General features: G+C 42.0%; 1 protein-coding gene across 1 annotated transcript in view; it reads right to left on the bottom strand.

Annotated features, from left to right (window-relative positions):
- Positions 1-4,057: 4,057 nt before the first annotated feature.
- The window catches only part of FARSB (phenylalanyl-tRNA synthetase beta subunit), a 52,877-nt gene continuing 37,687 nt past the window's right edge, over positions 4,058-19,247 (bottom strand). The window contains exon 17 of the mRNA XM_019533074.1: positions 4,058-4,757. Within this exon, the coding sequence (XP_019388619.1) occupies positions 4,606-4,757 (152 nt within the window). The 3' untranslated portion in view covers positions 4,058-4,605. The remainder of the gene's footprint in view (positions 4,758-19,247) is intronic.

Raw genomic sequence — 19,247 nt, 5'->3', positions numbered from 1 at the left:
GCAACTTGCTCCAGCAGAATGTTACATGTGTCTAAATAGCTGTCTGCCCTCCTTTTTTTCACTTTTCTGTGATAACTCACAAAAAACCCAAACCTCCTGCTCCTTCCTGATCTTGACATGAAATCAGTAAGTTTCACATTCGCTCTTCTTTTTTTAGTAAAGTGACTGTGGCCCCCTACTGCTTTGTGGGACAGAGTAAGGGGAAAGAGAAGTAAATCTCCTGGCTGCATGCTGGTATGGATCCTTCTGTTTGAACAAAGTCAAAGTGAAGAAATGCAACATATGTATAAACACTAGGGGAAACTTCAGAAACTAGTCGGAAGGAAAGAGAATAACCAGAAAGTGAGATCTGTTGTAGTTGCATCAGTTTGCCTGAAAAACAAATCCAGGCTAATTCTCCTAAGCTCTTGCTTGCTGCAGTCAAAAGGGCAGCACTTGCTGTGCATGGTGTGTGAAGCATGTACAGTGAGTAAATATGCAGGAATGACCCAAGAAAATCAAATCACTGACCAACATGGGGGGGGCGGGGGAAGCAAAGTAAAGTTGTGCTGGTTGCTTGTTGATCCAAATTTTTCAGCATCATGCAAGGTCACAAAACTCTACCCCTGCTCATCCTGTTAGTATTCTCTCCCCAAGATCAACTCCCTTGAGATGAAAGGTATATCATGGCACTGGGAGGTTGAAGGTTGCCACACTTAACACTGTAACGTGCACTGAAGTACTTTGGTTGTGTCAGTTTGAATTTTCAATTTTCTGTTGTGCCCCTTCAGTACTGTAAAACTAAGAGTTTCCCACCCACAAGCAGAAATTGCCATTAATGTGGATGCTGTTGCACACCAAAAACACTAACCTGTAATTCTAAGTCAACTTCTAGTACCACCTAGTTTTATGCAGCACCTGTCACCAAGAGAGCTCAGGGGGTGCCTCAGAGCCAAAATGTGGTGTGTTTATCTTGTTTTACATGCTATTGAACCAAGCCATTTCACACCAGTTGTCATCGTCAAGTAGGTAAATAGGAGTAAGACTGATGCTGACTCTCTTGGCAAGCAATTCTCCAGGCTTATCCCAATTCTGCTGTGCTCCAGAAGCTAGGTAAACATAACTTGAAAATCCAGTTGACTTGGACTGTAACTTTAGGGAGCCAGCAACTCTGAAAAGCAGCCCCTTAAATTTCTAGTGCCTCAATTCCATCCTATGCAAAGAGCGAATATTTCCCTGTGTCACAGGTAATTACTAAATAGTACCACTGCCTGGGAGGCACTTGAATACTGCAGTGATGCATAGCCAGAGAGAGATAAATAATTGGCCCTTGTGCTTGCACCTGCATTTGGCCAAGGTGGAAAGCTTTAGTAGCAGCCTAACCAGGCCTTTGCCCTTAATGAATGCTAAGCTCAAAGAATAATTGGGAGACCCAGAATCTGAAAAACATATGCATATAATTATATTTAGTCCATATAAGTATGCCTGTACTATGCTGAATTGCAAGTTGTTCTAATTCCCATGTATAACACACTAATAAACAGGGCTTTTTAATACTTACCATCTGTGTAAAAGATTGCTTCCCACGCTATAGGCTTGCTTGGTTACAGTTGCGTAGGCATTGGAGAGTGAATATACCAGGCAACTGTCAAGGTGTGATAATCCCTTGGGGCCCATAAATTGGAAGCTTCAGTCTTCTCACTTTGTATGTGCTTTGTATGTAATATTGACCTTTGCATTTCATATTTGTCATAGTGATGATTAAAATCCCAACTTCCATCTGATTGTAACCATAAGGTTTGCAGATGGGTAGCTGTAATGCGTTTTTTCATAATCAATTTAACACTTGGCACCAAAAAAAGCCTGCCTGCTGCCCTCCCACCTGTTAAAAGCAATGAAAGATCTACTATTTAGAAGACATAATAGTTTTACAGAAGGGGGTCTTGAAGATGCACATAGAATTATGATTTGTCCTTATTGCCACTTCATCTGTGTCCTTCTTCTCTCATAATGCAGCTCACAATGCTCCTCTCCATTATAACTTGATTGTTTAACCTTAGCTTTTCTTCAGGCTATTACTACATCTAAGAGGTGCCCTCCAAAAATGTGTGCACTTTTGTACAATCTATAAAATATAACAGTATTTCTAAGCAACATTAGAAAAGAGAAAAAAAGCTTGCTGAAAAAGGTGTGTAGTGTGGGGGTTTTTTTGGTGATAATTGGTCTAATAAGGTATGATCTCTGAACCAAGAGTGTTTTAGAGTTTGCATTTTTTTTTTTTTTTTTTTTTTTTTAAAGTCTTGGACCAACTCGGCTACCAAATACATCCCTGATTTCTAGCAAGGCTTTTGATATGGTCTCCCACAATGTTCTCCCAGACAACCTAAGAAAGTATGGGATAGATGAATGGACTGAACAGAAAACTAGTTGGAGCATCAGGCATACAGTAGTAATCAATAGCTCCATGTCTAGTTGGCAGCCAGTATCAAGTGGAGTGCCCCAGGATCGGACCTGGGGCTTGTTTTCGTTCAATATCTTCATCAACTTGGAAGATGGCATAGAGGGCACCCTCAGCAACTTTGCAGATGATACCAAGTTGTGGGGAGTAGTACACTTTAGGGTAGGGCTTGGATTTGGGGGGACCTAGACAAATTGGAGGTTTGGGTTATAAGGAATCTCATGAGGTTCAACAAGGACAAGTGCAAAGTCCTGCACTTAGGACAGAACAATCCCATGCACCAGTGCAGGCTGGGGACTCGCTGGCTGGGCAGCAGCTCTGCAGAAAAGGACCTGGGGGTGAACAATAAGCTGAATATGAGCCAACAGTGCCCTTGTTGCCAAGAAGGCTAACAGCATACTGGGCTGTACTAGTAGGTGTGTTGTCAGGGAAGTGATTAGTTCCTTCTATTCAGCACTGGTGAGGCCACATTTGGAGTACTGTGTTCAGTTTTGGGGCCCCCACTACAGAAAGGACATAAACAAATTGGAGATGGTCCAGCAGAGGGCAAAAAAATGGTTTGGGGGTTGGGGGACATGACTTGTGAAGAAATTGGGCTTATTTCCTTTAGAGAAAAGGAGACTGAGAAGGGATTTAATACCAGCTTTCCACAATGTAAAGGGGGGGGGGGGCTAGAGTGAGCTAGACTGTTCTCAATGGTGGCAGATGACAAAACCAAGGAGCATCAATCAGTCTCAAGTTGCAGCAAGGGAAGTTTAGGTTAGATATTAGGAAGAATTTTCTCACTAGGAGGGTAGTAAAACACTGGAACAGGTTACTCAGAAAGCTGGTAGATGCTCCATCCTTAGAAACTTTCAAAACCCAGCTAGAAAAAGCTTTGGCTGGGATGATCTAGTTAGTTATGGTCCAGCTTTGAGCAGGGGGTTGGACTAGATTTACCTCTGGAGGTCCCTTCCAATCCTAACTTTCTATGATTCTAAACAGCAATAATGTTCAGTATTAGCAGTTATCAATACAGTGTATTATCTTGAAACAGCTGTAAGGAACTTGCTAGAAGCATACTGAGGTGGTGACATGCTCTGTTATGTTACAAGGAATGAAATGGGTGTATGGAGAAGTGCTGCCACAAGTTCTCCATTTCCAAGCTAGAGGAGGGCATGAGTTTGTATAGTGTGGTCAGAACCTAAGCAGGAGGCTCCAGCATGTGAGGTTCCAAACCTCTTCAAGCTGCAATCTCCACTTGGAAGCCTTGGAGCTGTACTGCAGAGGCAATCGTTATGGCATTCACAGGAAGAGAACCACACCATGCACCGCAACTGTCTGTGCCTACTTGCTTGCAAATGCCATGCGCTGCTACAGAAGTTGAGAAATCCAAGTACAACCTAGACTGTGTAGAGTCCTGCAGACAAGTTTAAGCCTCTGATCAGTATATTGGATTCTTTAAACAAAAGGTCACTTTGGTGTATTTAAATGCATTTCTCCATTTGCTTCAGAGTAACTAGGCTTCTATCTACCATGAAATATTTTCTTATTTTACTGTGACTTTTGAATGCTAAAGGATCAAAGGTTATGCTTGTTAGAGGGTGGCAGATATTGTATAAATCTTACTTACAAAATAGCTCTGGTTTTCATGAAATGAGTTTATTTCCCTCCCCCAACCACTGACGAGCACATGACAACCGTACAGTATAAAAGCTCAGCTCCTTAGTTCTGCTCGCATTCATTCAATATTTGCTCTAATCAATTATCTTATTTCATGGAATAAGAAAAGAATGAGATTCCTGTTCTGCAGCCATAATCAGTTACAGGACGAAGTTCTGTCTGTGGAACATTTCTGATTCTGGAAGCTAATGGTGTGCCTTGCTTTTACATTTCTCTTGTAAAACACTGGGCTCTTACCCAACTTTCTCTCTTTCAAAAAACAAACAAAAAACACCCCCAAAAAAACACACAGATGGCAAAGTGTAGTCCTATAGCTTACATCCTTCCATTACAGAACGCATAGCCTAATTGTAAGGTAAAGACCATATTTACCCATGGAGCCAGACGGTGTTTTTCTAGTTTCATTAAAATGTTAAAGCGCAAATGGATGTTCCCTGCAGAGAGTGACTAAAGGGCAGCATTGCCTGTAAAAGTGGATATCTGGAGGAGGGATTACAGTCCTGTCCTCATAAGAAAGGTTCAATATTGATCTCCAGGGCAGAGCATGGCATGGTGAGCTCAAATTTGGTGATAACATCAGGGTGTAGGACTCCAAGCCTTCCAATACTTTGACCTTTGGCAAAGATCTCAGCACAGCGGCCAGGGAAGAAAGCAGAGCCTGTAAAGAAAGTGAGAGAAAAAATCAATATTTCTCCAGGCCAAAAAAGTCAATAGGCATTTAACAATGAGAACAAAGCTCTTATTAAACAATTTTCTCTAAGAATGGGCTCTTGCTTTCTAGCATTAATAGTTGTGCCATGATTGACAGAGAACAAAGAAACCTTCCGAGTTAAAAATAAAATGCGGAGGCCCTAAAGTGTGAACACTTTTCCTACTCAGGAGTTTTCACCAAAGTTTTCTTCCTGTAATAGAAATCAGTGTACATAAAGGAAAGTCAGAAACAGTAAAATTAAGAGACCCTTCAGCCAACTTCAAGTATGATTTGAAACCTGTGTGAATTTCCCTAAACATAATAAGGTGGGAACATAAAGCTTGCTGTCATCTAAGGGGTGAGCAGGAATGTCATGCTTCATTTCATGGAGCATTACCAGTAACTTGACCTACATTCCTTATCTGAGGAGGAGCTTTTAAGCAGTTTCATGTATGCGGTAGAACTAAAGCAAAGACTGACCTAAAGGAAGTCTGAGCTGTTCCTCTAGTTGCCTCAAATCAAGCACCATGGTTCTAGATTTTGTTTGGGAGCTTTAAAAGTAAATGATGAGATCACAAGAGTCGAAGCTGTTTGCATCCTTCTAATGCAATAAAAGAACAATTCCACCACTTGAGGTCTGCATTGTCTGAACTTACACAGCAAGACTAGAGGCTTAGCTACAAGAGAATTATACCAGTGCATGCTCACGTTTGAATCTATACAGAAATGGGTAAATGAGTACACTGGTATAAATTCCTTTGTGGGCACTCCATCCTGGAATAACTCTCTTTTTTTTTTTTTTTGGTTGTTTGTTTCAACTTAAATCCCTTCCAAAGTGGTGTACAACCCCCCCCCCCCAACATTTTAAATCAAACAAGTGTTCAGGTAAGCTAGTGTAATCCCCCAACTAGCAGTACTTGGGGTATGCTAGGAGAGAATGTGCACAGGCATGTGCTCTATACTGAAAGATGAGGCATGAATTTTCCATTCAATGTCCTTAAAGCAGGGATAGGCAACACTTTAGCTGGAGTGCAGGGAAAAAAACCACAATGTCTACCTTTGGAAAGTGCTGAAGTGCCAACATACCAGAGCCCAGAGCAGCTGTTTGCAGCCTCCCAGCTGCAACCGGCCCACAAAGCCCAGTCTGCTTGCAGCCTTCCAACCGCCTGCTGGGAGCAGCCTGGGCTCCGTAGCTGGCAGCAGCTTCTTAGAGCCTGGACTGGTGGTAGTGTGCTGAGCAAAATGGCTTTGCGTGCCATGCATGCCAGGGGTTGCTGCTGATCCCTGCCTTAAAGTAACTTAAAATAAGACTTGTGGATTCTCTTCTACAGCACTAGGATCTCCTGGAATCAAAGACTAAGACTCTGGACCAGCAATGGGCCAAACAGAACAGGAACACTCTAGCTAGTAGCCTTAGACCTCCTTGTGTACCCTCCCATAACAGATTTCCAAGTGAACACTAAGTGTTTTAACTCAGCAAGGGGTGATGCCAGAGTTATCAACCTTCACAACTTACACCTTTCTTTGCTTACATTTTTCTGACATTTACCATCTTGGAAATCCAACAAGGAAAGCTCAGAGTATCATTTATAGGGTGTGATAGGGGATGACCCATCAGAAGAGAGAGCCTGAAAACAGTTGTTTTTGCATCACAGTAAGTTTTTATGGAGGCACAAAGTAAAAGCAAATATAGACATCCATACCCTTTGTTACACTACACATATATCCAAATTTGTGGCCACAACAAGTGGTAGTAGCAATTTGTGCTCCTTTATGGCAGGAGAACACAGAGCTGCCCACACTCTCCAGGCGTACTAAGCAGGTGCTCCTAGTGCTGGAGATGCTGCAAGAATTTTGGTGCAGGACAGCTCCTCAAGACCCAGGAGAACCTGCCTGGCCTTCCCTGCTTGCAGGGATGCATCCAGCACTGCTGATCCACCTCATTTGGCAATATCTATTTCTAGCCGAACTTGTTTCTTCACTGTCCATTTCTGCAAACACACTGAGACATGTAGCTCCTCAGCATGTACCTATAAGCATACCCCACAAGGAAGGACTAAAATGCAACTGATACTGCAGCCATCCTGCTCCTTCCAGAGTCAACTTACTCTGGGCTCTGCATGAGGAGGGAAACAGATTCCCTAGGGACAGGTTTCTCTTTGGCTGCTTCGAAATGCTAGCCAGAGTCTAGAGGGGACAGTTCCAGGCCATTGCACTGCTCAGGACTCATTTAAAATGGCAGTGCCAGGTTCATTTCAGCCCCAAACATTTAAGTAAAGGCCTCTTTTATGAAATTCAAGTCCAACAGACATTAGGCCCCAATTTATTTTCTTCTTTTAATCAGCTCAGTGGAAAAAAATAATTAAAAAAAAAAAAAAAAATCTTCCTGGTGTTTGTAGCAAAAAGTTGCAGCTACAAGAATCCAAGAGTGGGATTGACTGGCTATTTTTTGTTCTTGAGTCACAGGGAAATGGATTTAAATGCAACCTGAACTGCCTGCTGTTTGTTTACTAATGCTTTTATGTTTTAACAAACTAATGTAAAGAAAAAAATGCTTTTAGGAGATGCTAGTTAAAAATAGTTCTCTCTTTAAATCAAGCAAAAGTTTGGCAAATATTGATATGGACACACACAACTGAAGTGTTAACCTAGCTAAATAATCTATTTTGCTTAAAATAACATGACACCACACATAAGAAACTTCCCCCACCCCATCCTGAAGCTACCAATCTCTCTTACACTTTCGATAAATAAAAACACAGTCAAAAACAAAATACACTTGCAGTTAGCGGTGAAAGACTGTCTTATGTCAATAATGCTGGCACTGTATCAACTGATCTGAATGAGATACTATGATATGCTCTTACATGCTTGAATTTAAATTTAAACTGGCACAAGAATAATGTGTCAATATGCTTTTATCGCAGGACACTATGCCAAGGTTAAGGTGTAGCAAAAAAAATGCTTTCAACATTGTCTACTGGTTACTCAAGAACCCGGGAGACCGGCATATCAGTGCCGCTAAGGATAACCTTGAGAGAGGTTAATTTATCCTCCAAAGCCTCAGTTTACTCGGCATATCACACTCCATCATGAGGCATAATTGTTTTTAAAATGCTTGGAGGCCTCTGGATGATGATATGTTGCACTGAAATCACCCCATAACAATGAGTTTGTGTCACTGTATCATCATCTTGGCTATACAAATGACTCCAAATTAGCATATAACCTACAGCAGTCAATGAGTTAATAGCAAACCATACATTTCTTTAAATGGTCCTAATTATCACTTGGTTTTAACAAGGACCATCTCAAATCTCTTCAGGAGTTGACTTTCATTGCAAAGCAAGGAGCAGTCACGTATAGTCCAAGCTATGAGAGAGCACATGTATAACTGATGCTCCCCAGCTAGAGCTTGTAATAAGCAGGGATGCTGAAGTAATTAGTTTCAGAAATAGTTGCTATACTGGAAGGAAGAGTGTTATGTGTATCAACATTACAGAAGTCACTAGCACAAGCTTTCATAAAGTATTCCAAAGCTATGGGAATGTTTTGCTTCTAAAATGGCTGCCTTGGAAGAGTTAAAAAAAAATAAATCGGGAAGCTCAATCCACGTTCTAAGAAACTGCATGCTTTCTCCAAGAGATGGCTGTTTGTCAGACTTCTTGGACTCTGAGATGCTTCCTATTGTTTGAAAATGGCTGTTGACCACACTCTGGAATAGACTCCCAGTGGGGGTGGTGCAGGCACCTACCCTGGAGATCTTCAAAAGGAGACTGGGCATGCACCTTGCTGGGGTTATTTGACCTCAGCTGTCTTTCCTGCTCAGAGCAGGTGGGCTGGACCTGATGATGTCGGTCCCTTCCAGCCCTAAACTCCTGTGAATCTGTGACTTTGGGCTCACAATGCTCTACTCTTCCAGAATTTCTAACATGTCAATCAACTAGTGTAGGTAGGAGGGGAAATCTGCTGTATTCCCCCTTCCCCCACTAAATGGGCTGTTTGGAACTAAATTATGCATGTACACGTACGAGAGATTCTTAACAACACTGGCAAACTGGCACTCCATACTGGAAACCATTCTAAATTACAATACGGGCCTATAAAATGGAATGCTGAATTGGCTACTTTTTCTACTGAAACTGTCTCATTTTACCATAGTCTCTAACAAAGCAATAGCTAAAACACAGTATTGTACATATACTGTAAACTTTCCAGAAGCAGGATTATCTTTGTTTTGTAAAGGCCTTTCTTTGGTACCACGTAGGTAAAAAGCATAATAATGCTCAAGGGAGAAAAGGTCTGAAAAAAACCTGAATATCAGTTGGTGTTTAATCCTTCTATCCTAAGCTTAACAAACCAAAACTGTCATGCTGGATGTTTTTCTTCAGGCTCTGCATCAGGTGGTTGGCATGTCTTGTTTGCATTGCCAGCTGTTCATTTGGAAAATGGATCTGAGTTGATATCTTACTCTGAAGTTCCATGTTGGCATCTGTGTAAAGATTGACATAAATGGTACTAATACGGGATGTTCCACTGACTGCCTTAACATGGTACTGGCAACTCAAACTTCCAAACTCAGCTTCTTACTTCAATTCACATTCAGCATGAAACGCCACTTGTGCACAGGGCTTTGCCCAGAAGACCCCGAGACACAAATGTGTAAGATCAGAGCAAACAGTCAGTAAAAAGATGAGGATGAAGAGCTGTGATAGCAGCTTCAGGATCTCTGTTTAGACTGGCCATAACCCTTGCTTCCTGAGCTGGGGACATTCAGGGTGTTTGTCTATGCACAACTTGGAAATTCAGCTTGATACAGTGAAGCTCTGCAAAAAAGCATGTAGTACGTTCACACATGCACACACACTTTGGTAGGTTTATAAAAGGTACCACCTGCCCTTCTACAATGAAGGTGGCCATAGTGTGCACTGACCGTCTCTCCCGATGAGATCTCTAAGCTCATATCCACCATCCTGGGGGCAGTGGAGGGTGGTTAGTCTTAGCAACTGTACATTGACCAAACAGCTATCATGCTACATATACTGGCAGAGCCCCAGCAGGTGTGCGGGGTCCCGGGGTGCGAGCCCAGCAAGAGTATTTGCAAAGCTACCGGCGCTTGGAACAATGGAAGACAACTAGAGGCAGAATAAAGACAGGTGTTGGAAAGGAGGCCCATGAACCAAGGAAGGCCCAGAAATACAGGCAAGAGGAAAAGAAATGAGCAGATTCTTGTAGCAGGGGGGTAGGGTTTAGTTGTGGGACCAACCTGTGTTAAGAAGTAAGCTGAACTAGAAAGGCTTCATTACTTAGAAGACAAGCTATAAACTACACGAAGAGGATCCTAGACAAGCCAAAAAGCATTCTGAAACAGTAAAGAAACTGAGGCAAGGCAATACATGTTAGGAGTTGTTATTTTATGTGCATTTCTTGTGCTACAAAGTAAAAAGCAATGGTGCTTTGATTCCTACACAAAACCAACGTGCGGCTTATACACTACATTTTCATGTGCCCTTAAAGATGTAACCTATAAAGCTCCAAAACGTTGACGTGGCTTTAGCTTATAGAAACAGTGCATTTAAGCTACCTATGTACCTGGGACCCTTTTACTGTTGAGTATAGAGCTCTGTTCTACAAGTAGTAACAGACAGAGAAACTGCATATGGAAAATATGCTGGAGAGACCAAGGGAGGAAACTGGGCTGCAGCTAGTTGAGACCCTGGGAGGCTTGAAACGTACAGGCCCAATGAATTGCAACCCAACACAGTTGTTTGGGTGTCAACAGGGGAAGCATAGTTTGATTTGTAACAGTCAGCAGACAAAAGAAAGAAGAGGTAAGAATTCTTGTCTCGTTTGAATAAATCTAATTTTTAAAAACTAAATTGATGCCTACCACTGCTTCAATTTCACAAAGTCTTCCACTTAATGCAAGTTCCACACAACCCTGACGCAAGAAGGAATTCAAACTCTATCTTCCCAGAAAAGCTCACAGCAAGAACTTGTAGTTTTTTTAGCAGGAACTTGGGCAGCACTATAATTTGTGGTAAACACAAACTTCACCTGAAAAGCATCAGTAGTGATTAGCTAACATGCAAACAATGATTTAACTCTTTGTTGCTATATCAATGATTACTGGGACAGTTAACGCTGTACATTTTGCTTATGCCAGAGATGTGTTATGAGCTGGTGCTTAAAGATAATGTACTATGCCATCACTTTCAGGAACGATATTAGCCCTTTTTTTTTTATCTGTGTCCTGGAACAAGCAAATGAACAAAACTTTCTACCCAGGAAAAATAATCAAAAAGCTTCACTTACAAATAGCACTTCAGGTATGTAAACTTCACCTTGAAATTCAGTTGGAGATCTCATTGTCCTTTCTGGTGAGACTCTTTAAATGTCAGAAGCTAAAGGGATGGGCAAGAAGGTCCATCTTTCTAATATGTCAACAGTATAATTGGTAGCTACAATACTGAGTGTAGTGAAACATGATATGTCTTTCTACAGAAGAGATGCTAAAGGCAGTAATGTCTTATCCTGACATACTATACACAAGCAATACATAAAAGCCATGTCTCTTGGGTGAAAATAAGAATTTAATTTCCAGTAGTCAGTGAGGTGGAAATAATACCTTTAATTAAAGCTTCTGTAGCATCTCAGAATCCATAATTGCCTTTCTGCTTTCAGGCAGTTGGGGCACTTTGATTGCTCTGGGGGTAATTCTTTGGCCAGTAATCCAATAGAGTACCTGGTCTTTTGCACATTTTCTGGTTAATTGACCTTCAAAAGGCTTGGCGAGCCCTTTATGCTCTTCGTTGTCAAACACCTTGCACAGTTTCTTTTCTCTGTCCATTCCCCCTCCTCCTCCCACTTTTTAAAATAAAAGATTAAAGTAATATTATAGGTCTAGAGTTGGGATAAGCTTTAGAACCTACCAATTCATTCCTTTAACTTGAAGGAATGTCGGAAATTGAAGCTTAAGAGGGTACCTGAGTGGACCTGAAATTCTAAAAGCAACCGACCCATGTAGCCTCAGGTCTTTCATCTTAATTCCCATTCCCATTGGTTACTTTATCTGCCCTTTCACTTTCTTCTACTTGGCCCATCTTTTGAAGTGCCTCACCCGCTCTATGGTAGTGTTGGAGTGATACTGAAGCTGTGATGGTCTAGGAATTATGAGAGGCAAGGATATTTTTGAGTGACTTTTTCTGTTGTTTACTGACCGACTGCATAGCCAGGATAAAGTTAGTCAAGCTTCTGAAGGCAAAGCATTCTTCCTTGGATCATGTGAAAACTTGTTTGACTTTCTCAACTATGCAGATATCGCTCCCCAAAAAAAATCTCATCTTTTATCTGTTGTATTTTGTGGGGGTCTTTTTAAATATTATATTTTTAAACATTACATTTTACACTGACTTTCTGAAACCCAGGCATTAGTACAAGTGGCTGGGTGTCAAGCATACAGCTTCTGGGCCTCAGACTGACAACACGTGAAGGGCTGCTCTGGCGTGCAGGCTGACCCTAGTACCATGGACGCTGCAAGCAGCATGTGTCGGACCAACCCCGCACACTAGGTCTGGGGCAGGTCCAGACTGGGCTGTGTTGGAGCCAGCATGCACGGCTGTCTGGCAGGGCTCCGTATGGACTGTGTGCTCCGTGCTGCCCTCAACACCATAAGCAACACCCGTTGCACCAGGTCCAGCCCTTGCAGCATGTGTACCACGTGCTGGTCCAGCTCTGGAAAGGTTTGTGCCACCTGTGATGCACAGGCTGGATTCAGCACTGTCCATGGCACAAGGGGGCAGCACAGTGCTGTACCTAGACTCCTGGTGACCCCAGGTGAACTTTTAGTATCAGGCCCCCCTTCGCCAGAGACAATGATCTTGTAGTGTTTATGTCTGTGAGTGTTTTGAAGTCACAAAAACAATATGATTTTTGTCTCTCAAACTGAAATAACGATGCATATAAACCAAATTCATGGAAATAAAAATGCAGCATTAGGTATATGTATATGTGCAATATTAAAACTTTTTTTTGCAACTGTAATTTTTTTTTTTCCATTGGGCCTTGGGCAGCCGCCCAGTTCACCCATGCCTGTGTCTGGGAGGTCTAGGCCAACATGAGGAACATGCTGCACTGCTTCCCCTCCTTTCTCCCAGCCCGGCCTCAGCCAGCTCTATCTTTTGGCATGCACAGACAGACTAGGGCTCAATCCTAACTGGCCCTGGAGCTAGCACTTGGGGCAGGTGCTGTATGCAGTACACACCTCACGCCAGCTCCCTGTACCATAGACAGTGCTCATGGCACAAGGACAGCATCTGAAAAGATAAATCATTTCCTTAACACCTCATGTAGAACTCTAAGATTGAACTCAGTGGAAATTCTTGTTTCTGCTCTCAAAGAAAATTACATTTCTATAATCATTGGTTCTATGGATTATTCTAAGGCAGATTTACTGTGACTGCTTCTTTGACCACTTGTTTGGCAATACATAACCTAAGTAAAAATTCAGTTTTGTACTGCTTTAGGGAATTTAATCTGCATAAACTACAAATTAATCTCCCACATACTGATGAGATAGCTCCAAGCTTTTAAGAGTAGGATCTTAAATGATCCCCAATACTGCAAGCTGCTTTGAAAGTACTGAGAAACCAACAGATTTTGAGTTCAATCAAGTATTAAAAAAAACCCAACCCCAGTACAGCTAGTAAATGAGTTACTGAATTCAGTGGAAGTGACTAGTCAGTTATCAACTTTAAGTCTGCAATTTTTTTTAATAGCCCGCTCTGCCACAACAAGATGTACTGGTATACCAGGTACTTTGGACAACTCTTACGATTGTAAACATATGGCTAAAAACTTTAACAAAAAATCAACCTGATCACACCTGGAGCAACTTTCTTGTACCGTAAAAGAAAGTAAACATTTAATTAAAATACGCAGGAGGAAAAGAAAAAACAAAAGCACAAAATTAATTTAAATAATTATTTCAAAGCCAACTGCAATTACATGTTGTGATCCTACAGATTCAGGGCTCACCGTGTTTAGATTAAAAGTAAACTTTTATCATACTAATTTTCCTCCAAGTTTTTACAGCTACTCAGCTCATTACATCAAGTCTATGCAGGGCAATGGGACAGTCAGTTATTTATATGTGTTGATAACATTGAATACCTGCAAATAGAGTTCAGTGCTCGAGTCCCTGTGGGGATAGCATTATATTACATATGTACTTGGGATTATCAGCAAATATTCTGTTCATAAAACAAATTAAATAAAAGACTGCATTTTAATTGAGCAAAAACAGAAACAAAGAATTATGAGACTACCAAGTACCCTAAGATACAAGATGGATGTACAGTATATGCAGTTGGATATAGTTTTGATAAAATGTAGATAGCAATGATTATACGTGCTTACTTTTTATATATTATACCTCTTATTTATTATTTTGATTTCTTCAGATCTGCCTTTTCTTAAAAATCAGCAGATCTGGTTAGCTTTGGAAACATTTTACAGATTCACAGAAGTTTAGGGCTAGATCCAGCCCCCCTGCTCTCTTGTACAAAGCTAGTGACTGAGATTTTTGAGAGAATGCCTGACAGTCTGTAAGCGCAGTTATTGCCTAATATAGTGATGTCAGTGTTTTGAGATCATAGCTAGGTGGCTCCTTAGCATGGCTGTAACAGATTTTGTAGGCTGCTTATATCCCTCTCCATCAGGTTTTTAATTTTTTCTTTCCCATTTGTGCAGGAGTTCACTGACATCTAATGATTATTTATAATTCTAGCCTAGCTTGATTTCTCATCCTTGCAATTCAAGTCCAGCTGCACAAGTGACAGTAATAGAGAAAGTGCTAGTATAAACCATGTCATCTAGTGATTTAGAAATGTAATGGATAAGGGACAAAACAGAAGTTCTAAACCCAATGTTGTACACTATAATACCACTGATGTCATGTAAACTGATCTGTGTTTAAAAAACAAAACAAAACCCACGCACACACAAACGCTGTACTGCTACCGCTCTACAAGAGCTTGATTACCGTGTGGTTCTGAGGTCTAAAGGAAGTAAGCATTTAAGATCACGGATATGAATGACAGGATTTCATTTGTTCCTTGTATGAGTAACCAGATCAGATCCTATTTAACTGACATGCCTGTAGGAAAGTGTATACTGAAAATAAAACCTTGGAGAAATTCTTTTCACTGCTGTATGTTTCTACAGAAATTACTATTTTCACAATAAATATACTGTTTCACTGCATTTGCTTTTATGCATGTGGTTAGGAGAAATGGCATATGTGGATCAGAGCCTACCTGAGTTATAAAGCAAGAACGACAAAACAGCCAGGTCCTTACCTGTTTTTAGTAAGGTTCTGAAATATCTATATCAGTAACATTGAATGTTACTAGTTAGTGGTCTCTACAGGCAATCCCCACTTAACGTGGTTTTGTTACAGCGCTTGTTTAAAAATATGCACCTGTTTTCACTCAGTGCTCAGAGTGTTTTGTTATAATGCTGTGTGTGGGGCTAGGGAGAAACACTAATGGTGGCGGCAGTGAGTGAAGAGGTAAGTAACAGCCAGTGGAAGCCTAGGGCAGGGCAGTAGGAGAGCAGGGTTTGCTCCTGCATGTGGTGCTGGAATTGGTGGGGAGAAGTGGCAGTGGTGAGGAGGGGGGCACATGACCGCAGAGCCTGGGCTGGTGCCCAGGGCCAGGGCTGGCAGGGCCCAAGGCAGGCAGGAGTGAAGCAGGAGCCTGCAGCTGGCAGGCAGGTAGGGAAGAGTGGCAGTGACAGCAAGAAGGGGCAGGTGGGCAGTAGGCATGAGTGCTGGGCCCAGGCTAGTGGGACCGCTGGAGCACGGGGCCCAGGGTGGCAGGATGTGTGTGTTGCCCCTGCCCCAGACCACAGCAGGGCCAAGCCTGCGGGGCACCCCCACCCCTGGACTGCATCCTGTATCCTTTTCCAGTCACGCACTCAGCTGCAGGGCATGGACGCTGTCCATGCAGCAATCTGGCGGTGGCAAATAGGTGGCAGTGCCCTGGAAGGAGCCCCCACTGGGCACAGAATGCGGGCGCTGGTGGACGGGTGGTCCCACTATTTTCCCTGGGCTGGCCAGAGCCTCGCTGCCTTCTCACTGTAAATCCCTGGCCAGCAAGGACCAGGGCAGGGTGTCAGAAGTATGGGGTCTGGGCTGGCAGGTTGTGTGGAGCCGATTTTATATTTATTTACATTAAATCCTATGGAGAAATGGGTTTCACTTAACACTGTTTTGCTTAGCACTTGGTTTTTCCAGAACCAGTTAAGAGTGCTAAGCAGGGATTCCCTGTACGTCCTGTCTAATCCAAAAGTTAGCCTGGCATTATTTGTGTCATTTGCTTCTTTTCAAATCTAGAGAATTCCCAATTCCAAATAATTGTAAAGATCAGGTTCCCCCCTTCTCCCCCTCCCATGTGTAATCATTTGACTCGTACTTGAAGTGAAATATGTACAGGGCCTAAAGATTTAATGTTAGAAGGCCTAATCCCCCTAATTCAATGATGGTCTTTCCTACCCTTTTTAAACTTCAAAGGAGAAAACCCTTTACCATACAGTAGTGGAATTAGTCAGCCAAAAGACAAACGAACAAAGCATTATTGAACCTTATTCTCTACTGCTCTTTGGGCAGGGCTATCATTCATTATGTTTGCATGGTACACAGCAAAAATGGGTTCTAGCCTGGCTGTAGCCTTCACACACTATCTAATATAAATATAAAAAATAATAAGGTCCAAGCCAAGCAAGTGCAGAAGTCTACTTTAACTGTATTTTCCCACATCTGTGTATTTTAGTTTTTCACGCCTTAGTATTAACCATCTTTCCTTGTGACCCCTGCCATTACCCAGTCTGAGATGGGTAGAACCACCAGCAACTGGACTTTGGCTGCCACACTTCATGCTATTCAGAAAACAATTGGGCTCCTTGGCATGAAACATCCTGTACAATTAAATTAAGGACCTCAGCAACCACTTTTTTTTTTTTTTTTTAAAAGGAAGGCTTATGTTTTGTAGGAATAAGATTCTTATCTACCAAAAGATGAAATACACTTCTAAATCAAAGATGACGTGATCCTAAGGGAAGGTAAAGGCAAAGTCAGTTCCTCCTCCATAGGTCTGAGCTCATAACTCTGCATCTCTCACTCTTGACAAAAATTTTGAATCAGAATAGACACTATAAGCACTTGCTGCATCAATGGGTAAGAGCAGAATGCTGAACTCCATACGTGCCAGTTAGTTGCAAGTGTGATATACAAAAAAAGAGGCACTAGAGTTTCCAGGGTTATAAAACACTGAGTCAAGTCAGAAGACATAGTCCCAATTCCTGGCTCTGACAAATTTCCTGTTGAAGTCCTGAGCACATAACTTAATGTCTGTACTTCAGTTCCTTTATTTGTGAAATCAAAATGACGGTGTTTATCCTCCAAAGCTTAAGGGAATTAAGTATTACACACATTATACAGAGTAGCAAATACATTTGTAACTTTTAAATTCAGGTAATCTGTCTCACATGCATCCTATTTCAAAATACATGGAAGTCTGAAAGCTCAGTTTAGGTCTGGAATTCTACAGCAATTTTAAGATGAATGATTTTCCTCACACATTCATCATAAAACCCTGAGAAGAACAGATTAATTGCACATTTCATCATGGAAAGCTTGGTGCTAAGTTTTGCAGTGAGCCACAAGTTTGGGCTGATAAACGTCCAAAACTCTGAGTCTCACAAGACAGATGGCCAGAAATGTGTGTCAGCGTTTCTGTCAAAACCAACATATGTGGGAAAAGGTCTGTACCAGTTCTTTAAAATGTACATTTGAGGAAAAATAAAACCTAATAATTGAGGCTGAGTTCTAAATTAGAACTGTCTTCATGAACAACCTGTATTCTAATATATTCTGCAGTCACTGATTATTGTGGGCTTTTTATTTTGATTCGTAACAATTACCACTTTTTAAAATTTGTATTAAAGCAGACCATTGAGAATCCAAATGGAGCTCATACTCCCCTCATGGCAGGTGCTATACACAAATGAGAGAGAGGCCTTGTCTGCTAACGCTTTAACATTTAAATGAGCTGGGTGGAGGAGAAAAAGGGGAGGACAGAAGCAAAAATGCCTTGGTTAAGTTCACAGAAGGTCAGTGTAAGAGAGAAAAAAAAATCTCTGCAATGAAATCACTTCTCAGTTGAAGTCAATGGGTACATCTACACGTAAGCTTTACTGTGGAGTAGACTAATTTGCTGCACTGTAAAGTGTCACCGTCTACATGTGCAGCAGTATTAAGCCACAATACAGTGGAGTTGAAGATTGTACTTTTGAGGAGTAATTAGCTGTAATTAAACACATGTGCAGACATTGACTGTGGGCATAAATTACACCTGGTCAGCCCAGCTAGCCAGGGGCCAGACTCCTGCCTGTCACCTAGCCATATCTGGCACCATCATGCCCCAACCAGACCTGACACCACCCCCATGCCTTCTGCCAGCTTGGGCCTGCTCTGCCCCAGCTCAAATTGCTGCTGTACTGGGCACATGTGTAGACCTGGTGCCCAGGAGCAGTTTACTGTGGCTCAAACTACTCCAGAGTTTATTGCTTTGCATTTAATTGCACATATAGATGCACCCAATGGGACTTTCAGCACTGTCGCCAAAACTGCACCCCAAATTGACTCTGGCCCCACGTGCAGATCCAAGGGCACACACCACCCAAGCTCTTCTGGGGTGCGCAGAGGGTGGAAGCTGCCCCCCTCCTGGACGAGCTGCTCATGGCTCTCTCGCATCCTGCCCCAGCTGAGCAGTGTCTCCCCTAGCCCCACTCCCTCCCTCACCATGGGGGCCTCACATGGCTGCCTAGTGGTTACATGCTACCATATTCTGTGTTGCAGTCTTCAAGTACCTTTACAGACCTAGGATCAGATTTCTAAAGGTATTTTCTTCAATGGATGCTAGGCACCTAAATACCTTTAAAGAATCTGACCTCAGGACTCAGTATTGGTAGCATTAAGAGTCAGAGTTGTCTAAACACTGTCAAGCCTTGCGTAGAGATCATATGCTTCCCTTACTGTATATAGTGGAGAGAGAGAGACCTACCATCCACAACCTTTTTCTGTGTATTCCTTCATCTTTCAGTTACTTTGAAGCTAAAGCCATCTCTCTTGTGCATGTTAACAGATAACATACATGGATTACCTAAGTATACAGAAAGTGTATCTTATGCAAGTGCATAAACACGACGGTAGAAATGTTAAATAATCTATATAGTATCACACTGATGACTTAGCCAGGAGTCATGGTCCAGGTATTGTACATTATAGAATGAAAAGCACCCTTACCTCAAAAACCTAGTCAAAAGTATATTATGGCAACAATGGGCAGATACTATAGACAAGGGAACACAATGCAACAATGAATGTACACAGACCAA

Source organism: Crocodylus porosus, unplaced genomic scaffold (assembly GCF_001723895.1).
Source record: "Crocodylus porosus isolate Cpor-Errol unplaced genomic scaffold, CroPor_comp1, whole genome shotgun sequence".
Taxonomy (NCBI): Eukaryota; Metazoa; Chordata; order Crocodylia; family Crocodylidae; genus Crocodylus; species Crocodylus porosus.
This window is presented reverse-complemented; position numbering and strand designations above follow the sequence as displayed.